This window comes from Saccopteryx leptura, chromosome 3 (genome assembly GCF_036850995.1).
Source record: "Saccopteryx leptura isolate mSacLep1 chromosome 3, mSacLep1_pri_phased_curated, whole genome shotgun sequence".
Lineage (NCBI taxonomy): Eukaryota > Metazoa > Chordata > Mammalia > Chiroptera > Emballonuridae > Saccopteryx > Saccopteryx leptura.
In genome coordinates this window covers 365,508,976-365,530,156 of record NC_089505.1, presented here as the reverse complement: position 1 = coordinate 365,530,156, position 21,181 = coordinate 365,508,976, and the positions used below count along the sequence as shown (strand labels likewise).

Here is a 21,181-nt window from a genome sequence, read left to right as displayed (position 1 = left end):
GCTTGGCCGGCCTGGGCCCACCGGGGTGTGAATCCCACTCAGTCCTGCCTGCATCTCTGACTCTCCACCTCCTCAGCTAAAAACCGGGCCCCACCTTGCAGAGATGTTAACACCCAGGAAAGTCCCTCAGTGAGAACAGTTACCTCCTCCTCAGCTGTCCTGTAGGGCAGGACCAGTGTAAGGCAGGTTGGGCCAGTGGTCAGGGTCTGGAAGGGCAGATGAAGACCACCGGGTTCCCCTGAACAGCCGTGAGCTGGACAGGAGCGAGAGCGGACCCGGGAATGCCACACACTGCCAGCACTGCGGAGGGGCATTGCCCAGGAGACTGGAGGCGGGGAGGCGCACGGCGGCCATGGCCTGAGTCTGGCCAGGACAGAAGGAGGGCTTGAGCTAAGGGAAGACTGGAGTCCGCCTCCACAGTGAAGCCCTCCTTGGTTGGCTGTCCTCCCTCAGACCTCAGCTCTTGCCTTGTGCACAGACAGTCCACGGATCTGGTTAAAGGCAAACCTGGGGCAGGAACTGAGGTCTCTGAACTCTTGCCCTGAGCTCTGTCTGTAACACAGATCCGAGCCTGTCCTGACTTGGTTAGGAGACTCTCAGGGCCCAGGACTTGGATCTCTGTGAGTTCTCAGGGTCCTTCTGAGGCTGGGCCTCCAGGAATAGCGGTTTTTATTCCCTCTAGCTCTCTGCTCAAGGGAAAATTAAAGCCTTTCTGGTCTCCATTATCCCAGTGGGCAGAGCAAAGTTTTATTCTGAGCAAAACGACCCTCCACTTGGAAAGCCACAGACTCTTGGGTGGAGAGACCACAGCAGGCAGTGGGTTCCAGCACCCTTCAGTCCTCCCCTTCCCAGCAGGGTCAAGTTCAGCACGGGCCTCCCGGCCTTGGCGTTGGCTCTGTGAGTTACAGGACGGGGGGCCTCCCAGAGGAGGGGAAAGAAGTGAGTTACAGGATGGAGGGCTTCCCAGAGGAGGGGAAAGAAGTGAGTTACAGGACGGGAGGCCTCCCAGAAGAGGCGGAAAGAAGTGAGTTACAGGACGGGGGGCCTCCCAGAGGAGGGGAAAGGAGTGAGTTACAGGACGGGGGGGCTTCCCAGAAGAGGCGGAAAGAAGTAAGTTACATGATGCCGGAAACACTCGACTACTCTCTTCCCTTCAAGGGGGCCCTACCAGGGAAACAGGGCAGCATGTCGAGCGGCCTGTGAGGGACTCCAAGGTGACAGAGAGCTGGAGCCCCCACGGTGGTCTTGTACCCATGGGGCTCTGCAGGCAGAGAGGACCAGAGAACCTTGGACATTTCTCGGTTCCATTCAGAACTCACTTTTCGAGTGCCCGCTCCACACCCACTGTGGACTGGGAGACAGGCTGGTCCTGACAATGCAGTGGGGTGGGGGACAGTGCTGAAAGAGAGGGACATTCTGGGGGCAGAGACCCTATGGTGGATGGTCGCGGGGCACCTGTTAACCGCTCTTGGGGTGGGACAGTCAGGGAAGGCTTCCTTGAGGCAGGGAAGCTTGGAACAATGACCTTGACCAGCAAGACACACAAGCAGTGAGGGCAAGAACAGCCCCCCAGGGGACAGGAGCGGATGATGGCACACACCTGCCCCTGGGCTGGCCTCTGTTCCCACGGGCAAGGTGAAGTCTGGCTGCGCAATAGAGTCCCCTGGGGAGCTCTGAAAAACACTGGTGCTTACGGGGTGGGGCTGTGTGCCGGCCCCCCTGTGAAGGCTCCCCATGGGTTCTCGTGGGCAGGCCGGATGCTGCCCGCTCGAGTGGGCTGGGCTGGGCTGGGCACAGCGGGCTCTCCGTCAGCATCTGCTGAGCAGCTGCCTCTTGGTGGGGTCACCCAACACGTGCCCCCCAAAGGTGTGAGCACCACCAAGGGGAGAGCTGGGGCAGCCTTCCTCTCTCCCACAGGTGGGCAGTCGCCCCGGCCATGGGCTGATCGGATGATGCAAAGGACAGAGCTAGTGCCAGGCCCCACACCTGCGTCCTCTCTCCTCACGGGAGCACCGCCGTGGCCTCACAGCCAGCAGCAGGGGCCCACGTCCCCGCGTCCTCACCTGGTGGCGTTCTCCAGGGCCCGGGAGAAGGAGGCGTAGTCGTCCGCGGAGTGCTCCAGGGAGTAATACCACGTGGCGGCGGCCAGCACGCCGGGGTCCGCATCCACACCGCCCAGCGAGTTCTGCAGCGCCTGGTAGAAGGCTGTCTTGCTACTGGTCCGGCCTTGACTTTCCTCAAATTGCTTTAAAAAGAGAGAGAAAGAGTGAGAGAGAGAGAGAGAGAGAGAGAGAGAGAGATGAAAATTCTGCAGTCAGCTTCTGAAAGACTTGAGCCAGTCTTCCTCAAACCCTAGCTCCAGAGTTTTCTCTGTGGGAAGCAGTGGAACACGGCGTTGAGCCCAGGGGTGCTGGAGCCAGACTGCTTGGCTCTGATTCCCAGCTCTGCCCGCTCTAGCTGTGTGATCTTGACCAAGTGTCTGTACGCCTCTTTGCCCTCCTCTCGCCACCGGCCCGCCGTGCAGGGCTGCGGGGAGGACCAACCGGGCCAGCACAGCTGAAGAACCCACGACGGTGCCTGGCATTCAGTGAGTGCCCAGTGCAGGTGAGTCTTCCCTGCGGGCTGGCTACGCACCTGAGCTGGACTCACTTTACCCGGACTGGTTTTGCTAGGAAGGCAAACTTCAGTTTCATGCACTGACTCCGTCATTCTACACGGGGGTGCCTCCGGTGCACGTCTACAGTGAGGGACGCACTCCGTCCAGGGCCAGCCGCCAGCCGGCCTCAGAAAACCGCCGTGAACATGCTGACCGGGCTCCCCGTGCTGGGGGGTCTCATGTTCCAGGAGCGGAGATGGGCAGTAAGTAACTGCACGGCTCAGAGGGGACAGGTGCTATGACGAGAAACAGGGTAGTGAGAGGGACAGGGCAGGGGCTATTTTATGTAGGACGGTCAGGGAAGACATGCAACTCTCAGGGGATGTATGTCCACTTAGAAATAACCTCTTTCTCTTCTCCCTCCCTCCCTCTCTCTCTTTCTCCCCTTGTCCCTCCTCTTTCTTCCTGCCTTCCTTCCTTGTCCCCGCATCCCTCCTGTGTGCCCTGGGAGAATTTGGGGAGGACCATCCCCATCCCCCAGGCCTCAGGTTCCTCGCTCTTGAAGACAAGGGGCGGCAGAAGGTCAGCGATGCGGGTCCTGAGTGTGTGGTCCGGACCCCTCGGCCCTTGTCCGGTCCTAAGATGTGTGTTTACATATTTCTAGGCTTTTATGTCAACAGCGAAATGAGCTTATCAGGACACACTGGCACGTCTAACTTGTTTCTCTAAACATTTCCAAGCAGGCAGGACCTGTGGTTAGAGTTCAGGGTGTGGATGTGATCAGTTAGTAACCCCTCCTGGCTGAGAGACTCTTTCAGCCAATCCTGGGCTGAGCTGCCTTAGCCGGACTCGCCAGGAAGAGGCCAGGCCAGTGGGTGAAATAACTGATGGACAGTATGTCCACGGGCTTCAGAGGAGAAGCGGGAAGGAGGACAGGAAGGAGGTGTACAGAGAGGGCTTCATTTTAATTCTGTCCGTAACGTGTCTTTCTTAGAAATAGATCTGAAGCAAATGTGGCAAAATATTACTATCTATTAAAATTGAATAGAGAACACACAGTATTCATTATATCAGAGACTCTCAAATATTTTTGACCATGATCTATAGTAAGAAAGTCACCTTTTATATACAGCACACACACACACACACACACACACACACACCACACACACACACACCTATTCATGGATAACATTCATACATATGGCTCTCTCCATAGATAACACATCTGATCATTTCCATTCTCTCCTATTCTAGTCTACTCAAAAATGCCTTCTTGCAAACTATTAAGTCGACTTTACATCCTACTAATAGTTTAGGGGGGAAGCTGTGTTATATTATTCTCTGACCTCTTTCTGAGATTTTTGGAATATTTCATAACAAAAATGATATTAGCAATTATTTTCATGCCTCCAGTTATTGTCAAACATTGAACAGGTGTGCTTCTCTCAAATAGCAAAGTCATTGCATAGATAGAATTACTGCTGCGTTCCAACGAAACATGCATATAGAGGGATTATCACCGTCCTGGGCACGTGGTCAATAGATGGGATTGTTACTAACCTGTCCCCAGGCGGGGTTAGGGGCTCCTGTGTGCCCGTAAGATGCTGGGCTGTTATTCCCAGGACTGCCATGTGGCAGAGGGGGCATGCAGTCCTCAGTGTGGGGCCAGCTCCTGGGAGGTGCTCAGTAACTATGGGGGGGAGAAAGGAACGGCGGGGACGCCGACCTCTGTAGAGGTCATACAGGCTAGAGGCTGCAAATACAAGTCCAAAGTCCAACCTGTTGGGTTCAAATCCCAGAGTTGGACAGACCTGGGCTTGGATGTTAGCGTTGCCACTTATTAGCTGTGTGACCTCAGGCAAGTGTCTTAACCACATCATGCCTGTTTCTTCACCCGCAACCTGGGCACAATCGTAGTGCCCTCTTCATAAAGCTGTCACGAGGTTATATGAGATGATACTTACAAAGCGCTTGGCACGCTGCCTGTTGTCCCTGTTGCTAGGTCTCTACAGACTCAACCTTGTGCCTGGTTAAGATGGGCCAAAGAACCCAGCCTCAGAGAGAGGCTTGAGCGATACTCGTCCCACTGGCTATGAGGACAAACCTTGGGAACCCCTCTTCCGAATCACTGCTGGCATATGGTCGACCCCCACCTCGTGGACAGAGCCTCCTTTATGGGTTCTGCGGATACTTCTTCCACGATCAGGCTTTTAGGAGCACCAGGGCACCGAGTCCGGGCGTTGCTGGTAGTCCCTCCAATGTAAACCACTGTCGACAGTTTCTGAGCTAGGAAGTTGAAGGCAGGCGCCCGGTTCACGCTCCCAGGAGCTTGCGAAGAGTTTCACAGGTTAAGGAGATCTGAGCCGCTGAGATGAGCTCAGGTGTGTGCAGCCTTGTCCACCGGAGACGGCTGGAGCGTGGACCCGCGCTCCCAGGGGCCCATGGGAGTAGAAAGGGGCCCGCTCTCAGCAGGACCCACACCTCTCCCTTCTTGGCAAGGACAGAGCACAGATGCCGTCGCTGGTCTAATTAGAGAGTCGGCGGGAGGGTGCGGGGCCGCCAAGTGACCGCCGGCGCCGACTTCCACCGGCTGTAGCCAACCTCCTCCTCGGAAGCGGGCTGGCTGCGGGATGGGCTTCGTGACAGGCCAGCCAGAACTGGCACGTCCCTAGTGTGTGTTTTCAAAGGACCTGCCATTCATATGTCTTATAGAAAAGTGACAGTCCCTCGGAAACATTCAGAGGCTCCGAGGGCTTCGCTGTCGCCCGAAACGCCTCTGGCCGAGTGGGCGGAGCGTGACCGTGGCCGCGTGGGCGGAGCGTGACCGTGGCTGGGTGGGCGGAGCGTGACCGTGGCCGAGTGGGCGGAGCGTGACCGTGGCGTTTGAGAGGCCTGGGTTCCCATCCAGCTGTGGCTGGCGTGTGACCTCAGAAGACCCACTGACCATCACTACATTTGTCCGGTGAACATTCCTGGCTGTGCCCGGGGCTGACGTTCGAGTCGCATGAATCGTGACTAGCGAGAGGCTGGCGTGAGGGAGACAGTCAGTATTACCCCCCCCCCCTTAGTAGCTGATTGAAGGTCAGTGCCCTTATGGTCGTCTCCAGTTTGAGAGATGCGAGCAAAACACTCTTTGCTCCGGGATCTTTATCTCCAGTTCATTATGCATTCAACAAATTTCTGTTGAGTACTGACACTTGCCAGGAGCGGACATGGGCGTTTGGGACGCATCAGGGGACAATGCAGGCTAAGTTCTCTGCCCTTTGGGGGCTTCTAGTTGGGCGGGGAACTGATGGCGCCTGACAAGCCTTTGTAGCATCCAATGTTCGGTGCTGATTAAGGACGATGGCACAAACCAGACCAGCGGGGCAGGGAGGGAGCTGGGGCTTCTGGGCGGGGAGGGAGCCGGGGCTTCTGGGCGGGGAGGGGGCTTCTGGGCAGGGAGGGAGCCGGGGCTTCTGGGCGGGGAGGGGGCTTCTGGGCAGGGAGGGAGCCGGGGCTTCTGGGCGGGGGAGGGAGCCGGGGCTTCTGGGCGGGGAGGGGGCTTCTGGGCGGGGAGGGAGCCGGGGCTTCTGGGCGGGGAGGGAGCCGGGGCTTCTGGGCGGGGAGGGGGCTTCTGGGCAGGGAGGGAGCCGGGGCTTCTGGGCGGGGGAGGGAGCCGGGGCTTCTGGGCGGGGGAGGGAGCCGGGGCTTCTGGGCGGGAAGGGTCAAAGTGGCTGAGCAGCCGCTGTGGTCCGACCCTGTGTCGGGAAGGGTCAAAGTGGCTGAGCAGCCGCTGTGGTCCGACCCTGTGTCGGGAAGGGTCAAAGTGGCTGAGCAGCCGCTGTGGTCCGACCCTGCGTCTGCTTCGGGAGGGGCCGGGGAAGGGCTCTCCTTCGCGGCCAGAGACAGGGGTCCTGGGTACTTACTTGCCCACCCCTCCAGTCCACAAGGGAGGGAGGCTAGGTGATACGGGGAAGAATGACTAATGGCCATTTTGCTGACATGGAGAAAGGGCTAATTTGGGTCAGTACATTCTTTTTCTTTTGCTAATTAACAAGCTGGGGGGCTCCTCTCCCCCCAGCCCAGGGCTGGTACTCAGTAAGCATGTCCACTTACCCCTCACTCAACGGCCCTGTGGCTCCCCCCGCCACCACCTGGCCGCCCTCTCCAGGTCGCTGATGGCCGCAGCGACTCACCAGACCCTCTGGGCAGCTCACCACGCGGGTCCTGACAGCCCTTCCCTTCCCCTCGGGAATCCTCACCGTCTCCTTCCCCTAACCTGCCCTCTCAGGCTCATGTCTACAACCCGTTCTGCTCTCTCTAAATTTTTAAAACTCCTGTAAATGCTGAGGCCTCCAGCTGCCACCCTGTCCCCTTTCTTTCCCCTTCCGTCCACACGAGCACGCGAGGCGGTACCACTTCCTCCCTTCGCCGGACAGCGCCCTGTGAGTCCGTGATCCCTCAGTCTCTCTCCTGCCTGAACCTCGGACCTGTCGATCCAAACGTCTCTCATCCCCGGGGACTCCCTCGGGTCCCTCAAACTCAACGTGGGGAACAGTGAAACTCCACCCCCTCCACAGGTCCTCCCTCACCTCCCTCACCTTCTCCCCTCCTACTCTCCTATCTGCGGTGACAAGACCAGGATTCAGTCATGTGCTGAAAAGAAGAGCTGTCTCTAGTGTCCTTCCACTTCTCTGTCTCTGTAGGGACTCACCTACCTAACCTTGGACCCTCTATGACTTGGATTGGGGAACTTGAGCTGAAAGCCCTGAGTGACCGTCTCTGGGATGTAAACACCAAGAAGCTGTGTGAGTGAGAGTGAGTGACCTTTGTGCAGACACAAAGGAATGCATGTGAAGGGCTTTAGAAAATTAGCCTAGAGGTTCTAGATTGCCCCTTCTTTTGGGCTTGTTAATTAGCAAAAGAAAAAGAATGTACTGACCCAAATTAGCCCTTTCTCCATGTCAGCAAAATGGCCATTAGTCATTCTTCCCCGTATCACCTGGCCTCCTTCCCTTGTAATCCTGTTACCTCTGTCTGCTTCCGATCAATAAAAGCTAAGGGAGCAGAAAATTCGGGTCTTCTTTGCCCCCCTTGGCAGGCCTCCCCCTCTCCCTCTTGACGTGAGTTTGTCTTGAGTAGGTTTCTTCCACGCGACACTGGTAGTTCCCAGAGGGCTACTCCATGTCTCCCCACATTCTCCGTACCTCCGCCCTGGTGCCTTTCCTCCTGGGTACATACTCGCCCACCCCTCCAGTCCATGCTTTGCCGTGTCTTGGTTCACGACCCCATCATCTCCTCCCCAGTATGGGGCAGATGCTGTTTCCAGCAGGTGAGGGTTGGGAGAGGAATGGTTTGTCTGCAGAAGGTCCTTAATTAATCTTGGTCTGTTGGTTACTCTCAAAGTCATGCAGAAATGGTCATCACATCACAGGGCTGAGGAGAAGAGACCCCGAGATGAGTCCCCAGAGGAAACACAGGCGGCCTCTCACAGCTCACCAGACCCTTGGGAGTCCGTGTGGACGGAGGACTGACTTACTGAAGGTCCCCAGAATTCTGCAGATCTCTGGGACAGGTGGAAACTCATTTGTTCATTTAAGGGACAAAAATGAAAGGCCCACTGTTGGCCAGCAATGGAGTATTTAAAACGAGCAGGACACTGATCTTGCCATGGAATGGAGAGGGTCAAGCTGGAGAGGTCATCTGTCCACGAGCGAAGTGCCCCAGGGGAACTGGCTGAGGGTTCGGGGCAGAGAGAGGACGGCGCGGTGGACGGAGTGTGACGGGGAGGCCGGCACTCACTTCCTTCCCCACGCCTCCGCTGCCTGCTGCCTCCCTGAGCCGCTTCCTTCCTCCTCACTCGGCTGCAATGAGCCCCATCGAGGTCACTCGGGACCTCCGTCCTGTCAGGTCCAGCAGCCGGACCACCGTCCTTGTCTCACACCGCTCTCAGCGGCCGCTGACGCTTGACCTCTGCTGTAATGAGCCCCATCGAGGTCACTCGGGACCTCCGTCCTGTCAGGTCCAGCAGCCGGACCACCGTCCTTGTCTCACACCGCTCTCAGTGGCCGCTGACGCTTGACCTCTGCTTCCTGCCGGGAGCGTTCTTTTCTTGGCTTTGGTAACATAACAATTTCCTGGATTTCTTCCAAACCTGTGTCTACAGCTCTGATGTCTCTCCTGAACTTCCAACTTGTATGCCCAACGACCAATCCAAGATATGACCCACATCCGGTGACGTCCCCCCCCATCTCGCCTCGAACCCTCCCTGCACTGCTCCCTTGCTCCCTGGACCTCCCAACGGAGGGCACTCTGACCTCGACCTCCTTCGTTCTCCCCTCCAGAGCAGAGTTCCATCGAGCTGCCAGAATGCTCTTTTTTAAAAAGATAAACCAATATAATCACTTCCTACCTTAAAACACTCCAATATCTGCCCACTGCAAGTAGAATAAAATCACGTTTCTGATGGCTGATGAGATCTCCTCTCACACATCCCTCCAATGTGTCCAACTTCCTCTCCCAGCACTGCCTCCCTTGTCCACTGGGTTTCTAACACTTTAGCTGTCTCTATCTCCCAGACAAGCCCTGCCCCAGGGCCTTTGCACTGGCTCTTCACCAAGCTGTCTCCACAGCTGTCCTCTGCTCATCATTCGGGTCTTGGTGCACTGTCACGTCCCTGTTCCCTTCATCGCCTCACTTCCTCTCCCCTTACTGTTTCTTTTTCTACGGAGCACTTTCCCAAGACCCGAAATCCTTCACTTACTCGCTTACCCAGTAAGCGCACGCTCACTAGAACACAAACTCCACAGGTCGGGAGCATTTTCTGTCGGGCGACAGCTGTCCCCCAGAGCCTCGAGGAGAGCCCCTTAATAAACACACGCTGGACGCACGCATGAACTCGCGTGTGGGCGGTGCTGTCCCGACTCCTTCTTGTGGGTGTTAGGGGACGAAGGGTCCACTTCTCCAGCAGGCGCAGCAGGCCCCAGGCCTCGAGCCCACCCTACTATTAGGGGCCCATGAAAATAGTTCCCTTTTTATTTCTTTTAAACTAAGAACTAAATAAACAAATACCGTCTGTGTAGGAGAGTACAGCGCTTGTCTTCTGCCAGTGCGGGAAGCTGTAAATACAGCTGCTGCCCTCACCAGTGCAGTAAAACGGAAATATGTTTTCCCTCCTATGGGGCACGAGTCCATGCCACTGGTCCCCGGCTTTCTCTGAACCGAGGGTGACAGCCCCACCTGGCAGGGCCAGGTTCAGTAGATGAGGGGATGTGTGGCAGGATCAACTCCGAGGGCCTGCCATGCAGGTCCCCAGAACCAGGGGCCACACAGGGTCCCCCAGGGTTGGGCACTGTCTCCATGGCCGGGAGTCCCTCTCAGAACACTGCCGGAGACGGGCAGGACAGGTCTCCCTGCGCCCATTTGAAGGGTAAGAAACTGCAGTTCGCTGGTTAAGCAACTTGCCCAAATCGCTTGGCTGAAGCCAGGAATTTAGACCCATTTTCTGATCTCAGGTCCTGGGCTGGGTCAGACTCTGCCCCCGCACACACCCCCATTCCCCTGAGTGACAGGGCTGCGGTACAGCCTCTCTTTAGGAAATCCTGTGTCTCCGCCGGGACTCCTGCTTGGTGCTCCGCTTTCGTCTGTCACCAAAGGCTTGATTTTCCCGTGCTGGGGCTGGTGCCAGCGTCTCGAGCTGCCAGGTGCCGCTCTCCAACTCCCCGGCGGGCGCCCCGCCCCCCAGAGCCCCCGCTCCACCTGCTCCTGGACGAGTTCAACTCCTGGCCGTGCTCCGGGGCAAGGCAGACACAACACGGCCACGCGCTCTTCCCGATTCTCCTCGCCTTCCTGAAGATGCCGGTGCTTGGGTGGGCGGGCGGAACATCGCATCTCGGAGCAAATCTGCTTTTGATCATGCAAATCAATGCCCGGTTAATGTAGGCAGGCTGTCAATTTCACCAGCTAGGAAGGGAGAGGGAGAAAGGGAAAAAAAAAAATCCCACCGCGGAGACTGATGAAGAATTTCAACAAGAAGCTGCTACTTCAGAAAATAAGATCGTTCTCTGAGGACAGAATCTCTCCCGGGCGTCTCAGGAGGCTCCGATGCTCTGCTGCACCGGTATGTCGTTAACTTGGCGGGTGTCGTTAGGTGGGCCGCAGCTGGGTGGGATGGCAGGCGAGTGAGGGTCTTTGCGCACCCTGGACAGAAGCTCTGAGCAGCCTCCCTCTCTGGTCTTCGGGAATGTCTGCTGAGGTGGCCGGTGGGTCCAGGGGACTGTGCTTGGGGCAGAGGGACTCCTGCCCCTCCTGTGACTCCCCTCCCGGCATCTGGCCCATGTGTGTGTGTGGTGTCGGCTGCCATGGTATTGCTGCAGGGTTGGCACGGGGGGCGGGGGGAAGCATGGGTGTGTATCTGCCACCGTTTGGAGAATTGCTCTCAGGTCAGGGGAGGTGCGTCTGTGATTGTACCTTCTGTGTATGCCTCCTGCTTGCTCCGGAGAATTCCCTGGGCCGGGGACAATAGTTTTGGACATCATAGTACTGTGAAATAACTAAGTGAAAAACTAATCTTTATTGAGCCTATTCTGTCTGCTGGTCACTGGTGCATATCTGTATCCTCTCAGCATGAGGACAGTCACTAATAATCTCCTGATTTTACAGATAGGGAAACTGAGGCTCGGGCCCGCAGGGACTCAAATGTTCTTGATTCTAACCCAAGGACAGTCTCTCTGCTTTGTTGACAGACAGCTGGGGGTGAGGTCCTGGCCAGCTCCTGCATCAGAGTGTCACTCACGCTGGCGGGCCACTGGGGCCCGGTGACCCTGCAGCAGGGGGTCCACCTCTCCAGAGAGTGTGCATCAGACTGTGTTCTTGTGATTTCCTTCTGCTCACTTTCCCTCTCCTGACCTGACTGTGTGCTCCCTGAGGGCAGTGTCTTGCGGTCCTGTGATTGGCAGGAATGCCCAAACACGCGGCGTGGTGTCTGGCGCTGAGGAAGTGGCCTCGTTCAGTGCGGCATGATTAGACACACGGGTCAGGGCGCTAGAAAGCACGCCGGACACGCCATTCGAGGCGGCTGCGGCCATCTTCTGCAACTGACGCCCTGCTTCTCCGCCGAGATGGGGCAGGGGTGCTGGGCTGATGTTGAAGGAGCAGGAATCGCTGGAACCGAGGCCTCAGGGATGCAGCATTCTGGGTTCTTCTCAACCAATGGCAGCGGGGGACCCGGGTGGTATGGAGCCTGCTGGGGCGGGGGGAACGGAGGAACCCGCAGACCCAACTCTAAAGCCGGGTCATGCGCGCGCTAAGGGAAGAGGCGGGAACCGGAGGTAAGCATGAGCAGGGGGTTCTGAAATGAGAGAGGAACTTTGATACGGGGTCCAGGGCAGCTGGTAGCCCCGTCCCCACGGCGTGTCCACACCAGTGCCTTGCGGTCAGTCCTGTGTTGGGCAGAATGGCGAGGCTCCTCTGGGCCACAACCATGTCTGGCAGGGCACAGGGGGTCCTCATGCCCGCACCATCCACGCTGGAGTTAAACACACCTGGGGCTATGGGCAAAGCTCCTCAACCGGAGCCAGAGGGCCTGAGGTGCAGACTTGCCTTTGCAAATGGCTGGCGAGATGACCTTGGGACAGTCATTAACCCTGTCGAAGCCCGTCTCTTCCTCGGTGCAGGGGTGTTAAGTACGGCTTCATGAGTGTCTACTGCAGAGTTGTTGGTAGAGATAAGTAAGTGTGGGTGGAGCTACGAAGCCCTCCGCGCACAGCGGCCCTATAAGAGCCGTGTGTGCGCACACGCACACGCGCACGTGCCCCCGTGAGGACCCAGAACAGGCACCGGTGGACGGCGGACTCCGGGAGGGGAGGTCTGGCTCTTCCCAGGGTGGGTGCTGTCATAGAAAGACAAGGCCCCTGGGCTTGGAGAGGGCTGTGGGTTTGAAGTCCGCCTTCTCTCTGATCTGGTGTCCCACCCGAAAAACAGTGACGAGAATTCCTGTTTCATCAGGTCGTTGAAGGATAGAGGATTTCATAGGAGACTCCTAGGTTAGATCCTGGCACGTGGTTGTTCCTGTATAATTTCATTCTTTCCATCTGATCAAGAGTCACTGAGCACTTACGGCGTGCCGGACGCTCTCCTAGGAACCGGAGGAAAGTGCCACACAAACTCGGCCAAGCCTCAGTGCGCACGAGGCTCCCATTCCAGTTGGGGGAGAAACCCGACAGACAGCTCAGCGCGTACCCTGTGGAGGGGCCTGCGTGCTGAGGACGGGCAGCGGGGGGACAGGGCAGAGAGTGCCGGGGTACCCCTGTCCTTTCCATCAGAGGGTCGACCACTGTGAAGAAGCAGACCCTGAAGGGAGTGAGGCAGTGAGTTAGCTGGAGAGGAACATTCTAGAAAAGGAACGGCACGTGCCAAGACCCTACGGTGGGAGTGCTCTCTGCAGCACCCAGGAGCACCAGCAGCATTCCTTGGGGTGAAACACACTGAGCAAGGGGGGAGGGGCAGAGGGAGGGGGAGGGGCAGGAGGCAGGGGGGAGGGGAGGTCACCGTGAGGACTGTGGCTCCAGGCATCAGCGCCCACAGAGACCCTGGAGAGGCTGCAGCCCGAACATAACGTTTGTTTCTTTCTCATGCTTTTTGTATCTTTTGTTTTTATGAATGTTATAGAATAATTCAGCATTTTAGTGCAGGAGTTCGCAGGTATATCATTTATACTTAAATGACTATCCTGAATTTTTGTTTGTTTCGTGAGACAGAGAGAGAGGGACAGAGAGAGAGAGGAAAGGAGAGAGATGAGAAGCATCAATTCTTCATTGGGGCACCTTAAGTTGTTCATTGCTTTCTCATATGAACCTTGACCGGCGGGATCCAGCTGAGACAGTGACCCCTCGCTCGAGCCAGAGACCTTGGGCTCAAGCCAGCGCCCACGGGATCGCGTTGACGGCCCCACTCTCCTGGGGCTGGGTCCTCAGCGTCCCCGGGCTGACGCTCTGCCCACTGCGCCACCTCTGGCCAGGCTGTTTTTTTAACCAACGTAGGTTCAACCTAAAGCATGCGAAGGCACCGTGTTTTAGAGGAGAAAGCCCGGAGCTAGCAGCGGAGCGCGGCCCGTGTCCCGTGTCCGTGCTGCCTGAGTGCTGATCCACTTCAATAACCGAGGCGCGGCCCCCTGGGTAAACACGTGGTTCCACATGAGTGCTCAGCAGAGAAACAGAGCTGGACCTGGGACCAGAGCCCTTTCTCCTGGGCGCTGACATGTCAACTAGACAGAAGCTGATGGTGACTAAGCTCTGCTGGGTGCCACGCACCCTCGGTCACACACACACACAGACACACACTCATACACACTCATACACACTCATACACACACCCTCCTACTCCACAGCTCTCGTTTCATACACAAACATACACACGCAGATACACAGATATAGGCATGTCATCTACCACACAGCTGCAGCACCGTCAGCAATACTGAACTCATTGTATTCTTGCCCACACCGCCCCGCCCCCGCAGAGAGCCAAGGTTAATTGCTTGCTGTGCCTCTTTTCAGACCCGTTGTCCTTTCGCGTCGTGCACAGAAAATGACGCTCACACGTTTACAGATGGATACAGGCCGGTTGTTTTTCTAAAATGCGAATGCTACCTTAAATCACATTCCTCTGCCGGCTTGCTTTCTGCTCGTGAGCCAGCAGAGATGGAACCTGTCCATTCTTCCCCCATCTGCTTAGTGCTTAATGGGCTGTGTGCATCTCAAGTTAGGCAGCCAGCTCCCCGTTAATGGACGTTTGAGCTGCTTCCAATGTTTTGCCATGGCGTTCACATCGTGATAAGTACCCCTGTGTGTACACCGCATCTGAGGGGTGCTTCTGTGGCTGTGAGGTGGATTCCCCCGACGGAGACAGGAGCCAAGGGGACGGAACAGTTCACGGAAATGGGGGACCCCGTGTGCATGATGATGATGATGATGTTGTCGTTGTTAATTCCAGTGAGGCTGCCTTGTGTCCGACATAGCCAGGCGGGGACCCGTGTACGGGCCATGTGTCCTCATTGTGTTTCGTGCCCTGGGGCCACCATCCTGGGTTTGACCACCTAAAGGGCCTGTCAAGAGCAGACGGACAAGAAGGGCTGGGTGGGCGAGCTATACCCTAGTGAGGGCAGCTGACGTCTGGTCAGAGCGGGGGGCGAGCTGTATCCTAGTGAGGGCAGCTGACGTCTGGTCAGAGCGGGGGGCGAGCTGTACCCTAGTGAGGGCAGCTGACGTCTGGTCAGAGCGGGGGGCGAGCTGTATCCTAGTGAGGGCAGCTGACGTCTGGTCAGAGCGGGGGGCGAGCTGTACCCTAGTGAGGGCAGCCGACGTCTGGTCAGAGCGGGGGGCGAGCTGTACCCTAGTGAGGGCAGCTGACGTCTGGTCAGAGCGGGGGGCGAGCTATACCCTAGTGAGGGCAGCTGACGTCTGGTCAGAGCGGGGGGCGAGCTATATCCTAGTGAGGGCAGCTGACGTCTGGTCAGAGCGGGGGCGAGCTGTACCCTAGGGAGGGCAGCTGACGTCTGGTCAGAGCGGGGGGCGAGCTGTACCCTAGTGAGGGCAGCTGACGTCTGGTCAGAGCGGGGGGCGAGCTGTATCCTAGTGAGGGCAGCCGACGTCTGGTCAGAGCGGGGGGCGAGCTGTATCCTAGTGAGGGCAGCTGACGTCTGGTCAGAGCGGGGGGCGAGCTGTATCCTAGGGAGGGCAGCCGACGTCTGGTCAGAGCGGGGGGCGAGCTGTATCCTAGTGAGGGCAGCCGACGTCTGGTCAGAGCGGGGGGCGAGCTATATCCTGGTGAGGGCAGCCGACGTCTGGTCAGAGCGGGGGGCGAGCTATACCCTAGTGAGGGCAGCCGACGTCTGGTCAGAGCGGGGGGCGAGCTATACCCTGGTGAGGGCAGCTGACGTCTGGTCAGAGCGGGGGGCGAGCTATACCCTGGTGAGGGCAGCTGACGTCTGGTCAGAGCGGGGGGCGAGCTATATCCTGGTGAGGGCAGCTGATGTCTGGTCAGAGCGGGGGGCGAGCTGTATCCTAGGGAGGGCAGCCGACGTCTGGTCAGAGCGGAGGGCGAGCTGTATCCTAGCGAGGGCAGCCGACGTCTGGTCAGAGCGGGGGGCGAGCTGTATCCTAGCGAGGGCAGCCGACGTCTGGTCAGAGCGGAGGGCGAGCTGTATCCTAGCGAGGGCAGCTGACGTCTGGTCAGAGCGGGGGGCGAGCTGTATCCTAACGAGGGCAGCTGACGTCTGGTCAGAGCGGGGGGCGAGCTGTACCCTAGTGAGGGCAGCTGACGTCTGGTCAGAGCGGGGGGCGAGCTGTACCCTAGTGAGGGCAGCTGACGTCTGGTCAGAGCGGGGGGCGAGCTGTACCCTAGTGAGGGTAGCTGACGTCTGGTCAGAGCGGGGGGCGAGCCGTATCCTAGTGAGGGCAGCTGACGTCTGGTCAGAGCGGGGGGCGAGCCGTATCCTGATGAGGGCAGCTGACGTCTGGTCAGAGCGGGGGGCGAGCTGTATCCTAGCGAGGGCAGCTGACGTCTGGTCAGAGCGGGGGGCGAGCCGTATCCTGATGAGGGCAGCTGACGTCTGGTCAGAGCGGGGGGCGAGCTGTATCCTGATGAGGGCAGCTGACGTCTGGTCAGAGCGGGGGGCGAGCTGTACCCTAGCGAGGGCAGCTGACGTCTGGTCAGAGCGGGGGGCGAGCTGTACCCTAGTGAGGGCAGCTGACGTCTGGTCAGAGCGGGGGGCAAGCTATATCCTAATCCTAGTGAGGGCAGCTGACGTCTGGTCAGAGCGGGGGGCGAGCTGTATCCTAGTGAGGGCAGCTGACGTCTGGTCAGAGCGGGGGGCAAGCTGTACCCTAGTGAGGGCAGCTGATGTCTGGTCAGAGCGGGGGGCGAGCTGTATCCTAGGGAGGGCAGCTGACGTCTGGTCAGAGCGGGGGGCGAGCTGTATCCTAGTGAGGGCAGCTGACGTCTGGTCAGAGCGGGGGGCGAGCTGTACCCTAGTGAGGGCAGCCCACGTCTGGTCAGAGCGGGGGGCGAGCTATATCCTGGTGAGGGCAGAGCGGGGGGCGAGCTGTACCCTAGTGAGGGCAGCCCACGTCTGGTCAGAGCGGGGGGCGAGCCATATCCTAGTGAGGGCAGCTGACGTCTGGTCAGAGCGGGGGGCGAGCCGTATCCTGATGAGGGCAGCTGACGTCTGGTCAGAGCGGGGGGCGAGCTGTATCCTAGCGAGGGCAGCTGACGTCTGGTCAGAGCGGGGGGCGAGCTGTACCCTAGCGAGGGCAGCTGACGTCTGGTCAGAGCGGGGGCGAGCTATATCCTAGTGAGGGCAGCTGACGTCTGGTCAGAGCGGGGGGCGAGCTATATCCTGGTGAGGGCAGAGCGGGGGGCGAGCTGTACCCTAGTGAGGGCAGCTGACGTCTGGTCAGAGCGGGGGGCGAGCCGTATCCTAGTGAGGGCAGCTGACGTCTGGTCAGAGCGGGGGGCGAGCCGTATCCTGATGAGGGCAGCTGACGTCTGGTCAGAGCGGGGGGCGAGCTGTATCCTAGCGAGGGCAGCTGACGTCTGGTCAGAGCGGGGGGCGAGCCGTATCCTAGTGAGGGCAGCTGACGTCTGGTCAGAGCGGGGGGCGAGCTGTATCCTGGTGAGGGCAGCTGACGTCTGGTCAGAGCGGGAAGTGTGTGTCCAGGCAGATGAACGATCTCTTATCCCCACGGAGCCTTACTCCCATGTTGCCGTGCCGACGCGAAGCCCCGCAGGGCTGCATTGCGGGGGACACGGCTCCCACTTTCCTGACGGAGAAAACCGGCTGCGGAGGCTGGTGCCCAGCGCCCCTCCGTCCACCTCCCTCTCCTTCTCCCGGTCTCAGAGGGACTCGCGGCCTTCATGGGACAGGGACCTCCACGGGCTGGAACCCTGAGGCTACAGAGCCCCGGGGTGGGCCTCCGCTCACTGCTTCCCCGGTGATTCACTCCCAGAAGCAATCTGTGGGTGTGGACGTGCCTGCGCGGCTCACGGCTCTGCACGAGTCTTCTCTCTGAACCACCACCGTGACCGCCTCCCACGCCCCTAGAGACTCCAGCCAGGGTAGGTACTCAGCGATGCCTTTGTGAATGAGCAAGGAAGTCAGCCACTCCTGACCAAGGTCAGACCCGGAGGACCAGAGCCAGGGCCACACCCCTGAGGGGACCTGTGAGGCCCCCCCCACCCCGCCCCACCTACCTTCACGGCCTTCGCTCTGCTGATGAGCCCGTCATCCTGCGAACTCCCGACGAGCAGGTCGACCTCGGCGCGCGAAGCCCTCTGCAGCGCTCTGGCCGGAGCCTCCCGGAGGTACCGGCCGTCGACCACAGGGCCCCAGTAGTGGAAAGGGCCACTCACAGCCAGGAGCTGTGCGGAGTGCAAAGCAACGCCATTGTTTATACACATTCTATTCTTTTAAAAAAGAAACGGTACTCAAACTATCAGTTGCATAGCTTTGCTTAACCACACTGAACAGTGGACACCAGTGCTGGTCGTCCGTCTGAGGCTTTACTGGGAAATCAGAGTAAAATGACCAGACCAACGGGCAGGGGAGACACTGACAGAGGTTGGGGTGGTGGCCAAAGGGGGGGCACAGCAGGGAAACGCAGCCGCTTTGACCACTATCCAGTCGGCGCGCACTGTGAGGAGCGGGGCTCAGACCCACCCCAGGTCCGCAAGTGCAGGCTCAGTGCCAAAGGGGTCAAGCCATCAGCTCCAATGACAACAATTATCCCTGCTAGTGTCCCCTCCACTCATGTCAGGGCCAGCCAGAGACTGGGGGCAGGACCTTCGCCGGCAGGAAAGGGGAACACCAGCCGTCCCATCTGAGGGGCGCAGACAGCTCCGTTACAGCATGACCACACTCAGTACGTGTGGCTGTGACCTGACAGAGTGCCACTGCGGTCCCCGCACAGGCCAGACCCTTTACACGGGCCACTTAACTTTATCCTCTCACTCCGTAAGGCCCACGTCATCATTCCCAAGTCACAGCTAAAATCCCAGGTGCATGGAGCTCTGTTCACTGCACGCCGGGTCCACGCACAGCACCGGGGGTCCAGGGGTGGGCGTCCTAGCCACCAGCTGGTCGTCAACCCCCTGTGTGGCCTTAGTTGGGTCATGTGTCCTTTCTAAGTCTGATTTTCCATTTGTAAAAAAAAAAAAAAATCAGAGAATGTCCCTTTCCCACTCACACACCAGTGCTCACCTTGGTCTGGGCGTCATTGAGGACGTTGGCGGGCTTCTGACGGAGGCAGGGTACCATTTCTTGGATGGACGAGCTGGGGCAGCTGACCTCCTTTGCCAAAGCAGCGGCCTGCTGCTGTGCCCTCCCCTGGCTGATGACCGCGGCAGGGGACAGCGCGGAGCCACCCTGGACAGGAAGCAGACACAGGGTGACGGTCGCGACGCGTCCTTCCTCCTGCTCAGCCCAGAGACCTCGGGGCACACCAGGGCTCCGCGTCCTTCGTCTACACTTAGGGGCCCCGGGATCCTTCCCAGAGGTGCCCGCAGGCATTTGGGGGAGGTCCAGACTGATCAATATCATAGCCATAAGCTGCGTGACCTTGAACACACGTCTCCCTCCCTCTCGGTTCCTCCCGCATGCAGGGAGGCACTGGGTGCAGGGACGATGATCAGAACCGGGGAGAGAACTCTGGGAAAGGTGACCCCCCAGCCCACCACCACCTCCTGGCGGGGGGTGCAGGGCTGCTTTACTAGCTCTCCCGGCTCGATTAAGGTAGATTTGGACATTAAAATAGATGCCCACCCAGAAGATGATGGAAACATAGTCACTGTGAAAGTCAACTGTCCCCACAACATCGTTAAGTCTCCTTTAAAATCTTAGGTTGCTGGGAGCATTTCCTCTCTAAGAATGCAGGTGGTGGGAGCTGGGTTCCCGGAGGAAATTAAGGCACAGAGAGGTTCAGAACCTCGCCCAACAGCACGCAGCTGGTGAGCGGCAGAGCCCGGACTGCCGAGGAAATTAAGGCACAGAGAGGTTGAGAATCTCGCCCAACAGCACGCAGCTGGTGAGTGGCAGAGCCCGGACTGCCGTCCGGGCAGCCTCCTCTGGGCCACGTGCTTCAGCCCCACACGATGCCATGTGGATGTTTACATCTGGAATAGCACAGCATGCCCTTGAGCTGAACTGTACCCTCTCAATCCGACGTGAAGGGAGCACTGATCTGGCTGGCTCCATGGTGTACGTTTTCACTCTAGGCTCTGCCTGGAGCCACAAATATCAAAACACCCCAAAACGCCAGCACGGCAGAGCTGTTTCCTCATGTATGCAATGGGCGCACCAGAGCACGCCTCTCATGGGGCTGCTAAGAGGATCATTGAATCAGGGCAAAGGAGAGCGTCCCGGAGATTGTAAAGCGAGGTTCCCGTGCTCACATGGGTCATTCTCATTACCGCTATGCAAACAGGACCACAGACAGGTGCCCAGAGGGGAGGGGAGAAGACCCATCCTCCTGAGTGCACAGCCGGACATCTTTCCTGGCACAAGGTGGTGCATTCCGACACTGACCCTGGAAGGTGACAGTGGCCTTTGTGTTTCAGAGTCAGGACCGAAGGTCATGGGCAAAGCACGGGCATTGCAGTGAGAACAGGCCATCCTGAGGGTAGGACCGAGAGCCGAGGGCAGCACTGGGTGAAGCGCATCCCTAACGGGCCAGGAGAGGACCCAGGACCCAGGACCTAGAACCCAGGACCCAGGACCCTGGACCCAGGACCCAGGGCCCAGGACCCAGGACCCAGGACCCAGGACCCAGAACCCAGGACCCAGGACCCAGGACTCAGGACCCAGGACCCAGGACCCAGGACCCAGGACCCAGATCCCAGGACCCAGGACCCAGGACCCAGGGCCCAGGACCCAGGACCCAGGACCTAGAACCCAGGACCCAGGACCCAGGACCCAGGACCCAGGACCTAGAACCCAGGACCCAGGACCCAGGACCCAGGACCCAGAACCCAGGACCCAGGACCCAGGACCCAGGACCCAGGACCCAGGACCCAGGACCCAGGACCCAGGACCCAGGACCCAGGACCCAGGACCGGTCCTGTCCAAAGGAGAGTTGAGGCTCCAAATCCCAGAAGCTGACTGCAGCCTCCAGACCTGGCTGCCGACCCCACATGACGACCTCACAAGTGACCCAGCACCTCCTCCTCCTGGGGCACGCGGGCAGAGGCAGTAACTCCACGTGGCTCCCCTGGGGCGAGATACCTAAGTGCCACAAGAGCCGACCTCAATGGAGTGCCGCCTGGTCCTCGGCCCTGTAAAGACACTGACGTCCTAAACCCTCACCCCCTTCCCAAGGGGCAGGGGATGTGACCGTCTCATTTTTCCAGTGAGGGAGGTTCAGGCACAGAGAGGCGCGCGACTCGCTCAGGATCCCAGGGCGGAGGCAGGGTCCGCACGTGGGCGGCTTACACCACCAGTCACTCTTTCATAGACACCTGGCAGGGTCTGGATGCGGGTGGTGACACTGTGATCACTGCTATGTCCCCTCGTTGTCAGGTCCAAGGACGGATCCAGCGGTCAGAGTCAGAGGC

General features: G+C 58.7%; 1 protein-coding gene across 1 annotated transcript in view; it reads right to left on the bottom strand.

Annotated features, from left to right (window-relative positions):
* The window catches only part of TG (thyroglobulin), a 228,179-nt gene that overhangs the window by 18,090 nt on the left and 188,908 nt on the right, over positions 1-21,181 (bottom strand). The window contains exons 37-39 of the mRNA XM_066372766.1: positions 18,834-18,998; positions 17,828-17,995; positions 2,064-2,245 (exon numbers count right to left, since the gene is read on the bottom strand). Coding sequence (XP_066228863.1) covers positions 2,064-2,245; positions 17,828-17,995; positions 18,834-18,998 — 515 coding nt within the window. The remainder of the gene's footprint in view (positions 1-2,063; positions 2,246-17,827; positions 17,996-18,833; positions 18,999-21,181) is intronic.